This window comes from Takifugu flavidus, chromosome 4 (assembly GCF_003711565.1).
Source record: "Takifugu flavidus isolate HTHZ2018 chromosome 4, ASM371156v2, whole genome shotgun sequence".
Taxonomy (NCBI): domain Eukaryota; kingdom Metazoa; phylum Chordata; class Actinopteri; order Tetraodontiformes; family Tetraodontidae; genus Takifugu; species Takifugu flavidus.
The window spans coordinates 5,714,632-5,722,591 of record NC_079523.1 but is presented as its reverse complement, the minus strand read 5'-3'; the positions used below and the strand labels follow the sequence as shown (position 1 = coordinate 5,722,591).

Sequence of the window (7,960 nt, the reverse complement as noted above, 5' to 3'; positions counted from 1 at the left end):
GCCCCAGAACAATCTCGAATAAATACCACAACCTGTCATGGGTGAAGTATCTGCCTTAGATTTGTGGTCCAGCGGTAAAAAGTCTGGCGTATGAATCACAGTGTAATGATAATCTTCCACGATGAAGAGTGGCTGTAAAGCCATGATCACACCCCCCCCCCCTGGCCCGCCCATGGCTGGAGCTGGTGATCTCCCCGTCCGTCATCTCTGCAGATGGATGAAAAAAAGATGGCCGACACTCCAGGTGTTGTGTGAATCACCTGTAGTCACAGACGGAGCCGGCCGCTATTGCAAGACCAACGGCCAGCATCGGCGGTGGCCCTGGGCCCGTTAGAGCTGCGGACCACGAGGACAAACCCCGGCAGGACGAGCAAACAATAAATAAACGATCTTCTCCGCTAAAAGAGAACAATCAGGCCTAATGGGGCCTCCGTGGGGACCTCTGGTGACCTCTGTGATTATTATCGCGCTGCACCATGATTATTAGGACCTATTTGCTGTGGGTGGGCCAGTAAAAGCCGAAGGTCATGTGTGAGGATGTATTTTGGGATTCACTGTCCTCTTTTTTTGGTATTTTTTTATCCATCATATCTGGAGCAGTTTCATGGTTTCAGGGTGAAGGCAGGTAGCAGGAATGATGGAGGAGCAGCAGATGGGGAGCAGAGTTCCTGTCACACGACATTAACACGCCCACTCCCAGAGGACTGAGCCGGGGGATTAAAGCCCGCGCTGTGCGACCATCCCGGACGTGTCCTCATGTCAGGGTTCACCCAGAAGCAGGTTTGCTCCTATGGTCCATGGTTCTGAACATCGACGGCTGCCTTCGCGTCTCAGACAGGCTGGTGTGATAATTGAACACACATGAGGCGTCTCAGTCAGCCCCGTCACGCATCCCCTAATCACCGACACGGTGCGTTCGTGTACGTGAGCCGGGCGCTTGTGTGAGTGTGTGTGTGTGAGTGATATATACACTGTGGCATTCTTCATTAGTAAATTGAATCAGACTATTTTAGAGCACAGCTGTGAAACGAAGATCATTCTGCTCTCAAGAAGAGCTAATTATGGTTTTAAGAGTCATCCAAAACAACTTTAACTACTTCCAACATGTGACAGCTGCACACACACACACACACACACACACACACACCACACACACACACACACACACACACACACACACACACACACACACACACACACACACTTAAAGGGGATTTTTGAGAGAGAACTGGATTTAAGAAAGAACTGGATCGGCCCATCTGAGTAGTCTGTGGTTCGCTCATTCACATTTTGCATGACCAATCTGACTGTTTTGATTGGCTCTATTTGCTCAAACCATTTGCTTTCGCTCCAGGCCGTCCACGTGAAACACACAGATGATTTTGTGTGTCGTGTCTAGGGAACAATGACGTTTCCTTCACCTGACATTAACTTCGTTATCGCCTTGTTTTGCAGCGGTACCAGACGACTTGCGGATCGAATTTCCTGGCAGACGCGGCTTGTCCGACAACACGACTGCCACAATTAGGAGCTTTCACATGGCTCAGGGATTATCTCCCCTCATCCACTACCTTGAATTTGGTACTGACGGGTAACATATGGCTGCACTCACTGGCTCCTCTCACTGCAATGGCCTCCACATACGGTTAAAAAAATTCGCCTCTCGGTGAATAATAAAGAAACTGAACCAACCTGGATACTTTTCAGGAGATATTGTACCAATATTGAGTTGACTCTATCAATGTGTCTACAGTTTAGACCCCGTCCTCATCATCAAGGCTCATATTATCATATCATGAGCCTCCTGAACAAGGAAACAAGTTGGAGGCCAAAGTTAGGCGAAATAAACGTTCACAGCAACTTTAGCGTTCCACTGCCTCTAATTGGTCGGCAGTCGTACTCCCCTTCCAGAGATGTGTGGATTATTGGGGGCTCGAGGTGATAATCCCTGCACCACATGGACGTCAAAGGCAATCCAATTTACAGTGTGACACCGCTTAACACAGATACAACATGTTACACCCTCAGCAAATCACCGATGAATGGATCTGCCGATTTAACGGCCGTGATGAGGATTCAGCTGCTTTTCCCAGTATGTAAAACAGTTAAACATGTCAGCGCTCTATAATTACAGAACGCTGATGCAATAAACCCTCCCGGGTGTCAGGCGCTCGACAATGGTGCTCCGTGTCCGATGTCTGAATGTGTCAACGTCACCTCGGTCATCGCTACACAACAGCTGTCTCAGAACATTCACTGAAATACTCTTTTATTCCAAATGCAGCACCGGGTCAGCCAAATAAGTCATGCATAACTTGTTCTTTTTTTCCCATTTACTATCTCTACATTAAAGATATTTAATACATAAATGTTTCTATCCATACAAAATATAAAAATATGTGAGGCTTCTTTTACAACCATATTTACACAGACCTCCTTAACTTAATTCAAATTATTAATTCTTTTGACTATGTACACACTAAGTTCTGCAGACAACAGTAAATTACGTTTTTAGATCACACTGCTTGAAAAAGAAAAATGACTCGTGAGAAACTGCACATCCGGATGGGAGAAAACATGATTTGTGCATTTAACCGAAAGCCTAAATACTCAAGTTACGCTAAAGCTACACGCTAACACAGATGCGCTTCCACTGTTTACCACTGCATGATGTTCAACAGTTCACAAAACTGAACATGTGGATCTTTTGATCAATTATTTGTTCCCAATGGAGGATGTAAAGCTGTGGGGGATTATTGTCCCAGTCTATTAGGAGATGATGCAGTTCTTGCTTTTTCTATGTTTGCGGGCGTGTAAGTGCCCGCCGCGGCTGGACCCTCCCAGTCCCGTGCTGTTGTACTTATGGACAAGCTCCTGGTTGCTGAGGTAGCGCAGCTGCATGGGTTTGGGGATAGGCTCGCCCAGGAAGTATCCTTCATCCTCTGATTCGGAAGATGAGGAACATGTAGAGCACCAGCCGTCGTCGTCGTACTCATCCCAGGAGTATTGGTTTAAGCCGGTGCGTCGGCTCCCTCCGGGATTCTGAAGAGTCAGATCAGACGTTGTCCTGGGACACTGCCTGAAGGGTTGAGGTTGATATCGACCAACTCCTCCTCCCATTCCGAACCTTTCCCTGGAGCTCATTGGTGGCGGGAAGCGGTCGTAATCTTCACACACACGCAGCAGGGGTCTTTCCTGTGGCCGCGGCCTCCGATCGGCCACCAAGTTGAGGGCGTTCTCTGACCGAGACCGACGGGACCTCCGGGAATGGTGGTGGTGGTGCCGGCGCCTCTGTGGAGTATCTTCTGGAGTGCCTGGATGAACATTTGCTGCTCTTCCACCTCCACCGCCGACACCGCTGACGTGACGCTCACTGATAGGGGGAAGGCGGGCGGCATTGACACTACTGACCAAACTTGACCTGTCCTCCTCCTGGAAGATGAAGCCAGGCGGTAAACGAGTCTTACCGGGGTCCCGGTACTGCACTTGATATTGCTTGGAGCGCGGAGGATCGATTTCCATGTAGGGTTTACTGGCACTAAGGCTGTGAATGGACTCGGAGCTCTGAAACTGGATCGAGGACTTAACAGCGTCTTTGTTGCTCTTCTCCGACAGGGTAATTCCAGAGTCTTTGCTCAGGTCGGGCATTGAAAATCGGGAAAGGTGCTCTTGATGCTTCCCTCTGCCAGCTGCCGAGTTTCCTGTGAGGCAAGTTTATTTCAACATCACAATTTGTTGACTTTCATTTAGTGAGATTTCCGCTAATATGACCAAAATAAAAAGAGTGCACTCACCCACAGCACTGGGCACGGACAAGGACTCCATGGATCCTCTGGGGGTCGGCTCCAGGGGCGCCAGATGCTCGTTGAAATTAAGTGCATTGATGGGGTTTCTACTTCTTGCCATCTGTGCTGCAGTTGGAGGTGCCGGGTCTCTGTCCCTCTGAAAGCCGTGCAAGCTGATGGAGCGTTTTTCAGAGGAGAAACCGTTGTGCTGAGACGAATGGGACACCTCTGTGAAGCTCTTTTGGCTCCTCAGTTTAGGCGGGCAGTAGTCGTCTGGAACGGGCTGTTGGAACCACGTTTCATTGAACGAGTGGCCCTTCATGGCTGAAATGGGTGGTCTCTTCAAACCCCCATTCTCCATGACCCTGTGGTCCTGCTGTTGATTGTTCCTTCCTGAGCAGCTGGGGTTCAAGGCGGTTCGGACATTGCACTGACTGAGGAGCTGCAGAGGAGTGGGATGACTGACGTTTGGGTCAGACTGGGAATCATAATTATTGTCCTCACCTGCCTGCTCTTGGCTCTGCCAGGCCGGCGGCTCACGTGTCAAACTGGGGGTTTGGCTGGAGAGACTCAGCAGATCCATTTGTACAGACAGCGGGTCCACCTCTCCTGAAAACCTCTCGCTCTGCGCTCCCCCTCCTCCGGCTCTGCTCTTCGCAGTCTTTGAACTGCGCCTCGACTCTCTGGTGGAGCGGGCGCTCTGGAAAGCCGAATCGGACGAATCCGAGCCGTTGGGCTCCTCGCCCAGGCTGCAGGAGCGCGAGCAGAAGATCTGGCCTTGCTTAGGCAGGAACGGCTGCCCCAGCAGAGAGCGTTTACAGCGGGCACAGCAGAAGCAACCCTCGGTGGCATGCCAGTGCTGCCCGTCATACGTCATCTGGCCTTGGTCGATGCCTGTGAGAAACCCACATGGATGGTGCTTAAAGAAGACGGCATTTTTAGACAAACGCTCAACTAAAGAAGAATGCACAAGAAAATAACCCATCCGATGATGCAACACCGGGTTTATCACTGCATTGAATGTGCGAGTAAAGCTGAAGGCTTTCGCTCAGCTACTCATGAGGAAAGACTCATTTGTAGCCTGTGCTGTATAAACACTTTACAGCTTCAACAGGCTCCGCAGTTGGTGCAAGATAAGTAGACGCGTGCACAAAATAGCCGAGGGCCAAAAGATGCTTCCCGGCAGAAAATACAGCAGCTTAATCCCAGCAGGTCACACAACAGACTTGAGGATGACAATGAAGGCACGATCACATCATACCCTTGCCCCAAGGATGCCAATTAGTATGCAACTGTTGCCCCTTTCTCCTCCACATTGCACCAATCAGGTCACTCTAACTAGAAATATTAGATACCCCCGCGTCTCCTGCAATTTTGGGTTTATTTGTGTTAGTCGGACGTGCTGGTGAATAATGCTCTTTAGATTAGCGGTGGCAGATGTCTGCTGGCGGCGTAGCGTACCGATATGCTCCCCACAGGAGTCGCAGTACTCGGCGTAGAGAGACTCGAAGCAGGAGCAGCAGTATGGCCGTCCCTCCTTCATGATGTAGCGCTGGCCTCCCAGCACCGTCTCGCACTCGAAGCAGCAGAAGTGCTTCATGTGCCAGTGACGACCCTCGGCCTCGGTGCACTCATCCGCAAAGATGATCTATGAGAGGAGAATAAGAATGAGCGCCATTCGTCACGGGTCTGTGGAGGTAGAGCCTCTGCTGGGTTATTACCGCGGGCTGACAGGACAAAGGTTCAGCTGGTCCCGCCCTCCATCGCTCTAAATGTGAACATTTTCTCCTCCACGGCTCAGCGCTCTTAGATCATCCTATTTCTCACCGAGGCTAATGCATGTGGGCACTTGGTGAGGTCTAGATGGTGCATTTACTTTTAATTACACTGCTCTTAAACACACCAGGGTGCCGTTTAAGTACTAACAGTATCCTTGTACCCATTAATGGAAAGAGACACTCAGGGCTGATGGTCTCAGAGCAGAGGCAGATGTAAAATAAGCCCACCTCATCGCAGGCAGTGCAGCGGGGCTTCAGTCTCTCGGCGTGGTGCCTTCCGCAGAAGATCTTCCCATCCTGGTAGAAGTAGATCAGGTCCACCAGGAGCTCTTTGCACACGCTGCAGACGAAGCAGGCGGGATGCCAACACACGCCGTGACCTGCCCGCGATGCAAATACTGCGATATCGCCACCGTTTATCTGGCCTCCGCACTTGAAGGAGAGGAGGAAGGCAGATTATGATAAAACAGTTCAGTCAGTTCACCATTGAGACTTCGACATTTTCTCCTCCCATTACTGAACTCAGGCTCCTGGCTTTACTTTATCACCACACGCTATCAAATTTTATGGTCTGTCAGTAATTTTCCTTCTTACTGACTTTGGTCTTGCCTCAAAAACTAAGAAAAACCTCAGAAATACCCCCCATTAAAGACCACAGCAAGTGTTTTGTGAGCTATTTCGACCAAGATATGCGTGCTCCGTTTAGGTGGTCATGGTATTAAAGTAAATTTAGATTCCGTCATGAAAAGTTGATGCTGGATATCTGGAGCAACATCTTTGCATCGGCCTTGCTGACCCAACTATAATAGCGCGTTTGGTGCCATTTAGTTGCAGACAGCAATAACGACCTGGCTCTATTTAATACAGATCCTTAAAAACTGATATTTCTTTTGTAGTGAAACAAGATTTGGAACAAGGAAGGCGGCTTTTACCAAAACACAGCTGTCCCTCCACTGTTGGCAACTTGTGTTTGTAGTACTTTGGCAACAAACATCTTGTTTCCACACAGAATTGATGCATAAATGTGATTTGCAAATAAAACTTTTAATTTCATGGAAACTTTTAGGAGATCACCACAAAAACTGATACAGCCCCACTGCAGTGCATTAGTGTGTGTGTGCGTGTGTGGCTCATCACTTGAGGATAGAGGGACACACAGGGAGCTCTGAAGGACAAGAATGGGGCAAAGGATGTAAAATTTGAGTGATGAATTGAAGGATAGTCAGTGTACAGATGTGTAAAGGTAAACAGGCGGAAAAAATGAGTTGAGGTGAAAGGTCAAGAGAAAAAAAATGGTCAAGAGAGATACAACCAAGTTAACTTAGACACAAAAAGCAGGCAAAAGGGGGCTGGGAATCTAATCAATACCTGCATTCAACAGTAATCTCCATCATTTATGTGCAAATCTACCCAGTGAAGGACGAACACACACAGAGCGAGCAGCTACATCACCAGGGCAACCGCCAAAACCTTCTACTCGATCTCTTTACAACACGGACAAAAGTGAGAACGAAGATGTTCCTTGGATTTATGATCCGAGGTGGGAAAGATGGAGTCATGATGTCGTTATTCTGCCCCTCCCTGCCCTTTATATGTCAACACAATCTAAACCAAGCCTTCAAATGCCAGCAGGTGCTTTCAAGTTTGGTTCCGTCGCTGTTTTTATTCCGCCACATATATCACGCAGCTCTTGCCTCCTTCTGCTGCTTTCATTTCATTTCTGATCATATTCCAGCTATTAAATGTCAGAAAACGGGGGGTAAAGCCACCTACCTGTTCACAGATCGCTCCCGTCATCGTCACGGGAAAGGGGCGGACATTTCCGCGGCCCAGGTTCTCCCGTTTGCGCTGGTTACTGAAGAGCTTCAGTTCGCGTTTTTCCTCGTCATCCAAGCTGTTGCAGTAACGTACCTGGAGCCAAAGATGGCAACACGTGTTCAAGTTAAAGCCGAAGCCAAAGTCAACAGGTCTCGTCTGCGTTACCTTTGCCGAAAAAAAGCCCCTTTGTGCTTCGACGTGGGAAAACCTTACTGTGGTCGATGGGGCTTCCCAAATGATTCACAGAGAGGGATACAAACATGCTGGGTCTCATTCTTCAATCAGCATCTCATTAAATATGCCATTTTCCATTCTAAGAAATTGAGATAAAGGCTCTGTGCTGCAGAAATTAGAAGAAAATGAAGAAACTATCCCTCAAGCCCCAGTCAAATAAAACCAGAGCTCTGGTTTCGCAAACAACTCGACTCATTCCTCATGTGGGTTGTGGGTTTCTGTGACAAAATGTGGTCTGCAGACCAGGCAGATCTGTCAGGCGGTTCTCCTCGGTTCATGTGGCCGGTGATATTAGTACATCAATGTTGACATTCCCATGTTACAAGAGCGAGGCTGATGCCTTGA

The 7,960-nt window shown here is 48.8% G+C and overlaps 1 protein-coding gene across 3 annotated transcripts in view; it reads right to left on the bottom strand.

The window, feature by feature from the left end:
* Nucleotides 1–2,252: 2,252 nt before the first annotated feature.
* The window catches only part of prickle2b (prickle homolog 2b), a 52,268-nt gene continuing 46,560 nt past the window's right edge, over nucleotides 2,253–7,960 (bottom strand). For all 3 annotated transcript variants that reach the window (XM_057030394.1, XM_057030396.1, XM_057030395.1), the window contains 5 exons: nucleotides 7,337–7,474; nucleotides 5,792–5,995; nucleotides 5,247–5,433; nucleotides 3,795–4,679; nucleotides 2,253–3,701 (listed from right to left, as the gene is read on the bottom strand). In XM_057030394.1, coding sequence (XP_056886374.1) covers nucleotides 2,770–3,701; nucleotides 3,795–4,679; nucleotides 5,247–5,433; nucleotides 5,792–5,995; nucleotides 7,337–7,474 — 2,346 coding nt within the window. In that variant the 3' untranslated portion in view covers nucleotides 2,253–2,769. The remainder of the gene's footprint in view (nucleotides 3,702–3,794; nucleotides 4,680–5,246; nucleotides 5,434–5,791; nucleotides 5,996–7,336; nucleotides 7,475–7,960) is intronic.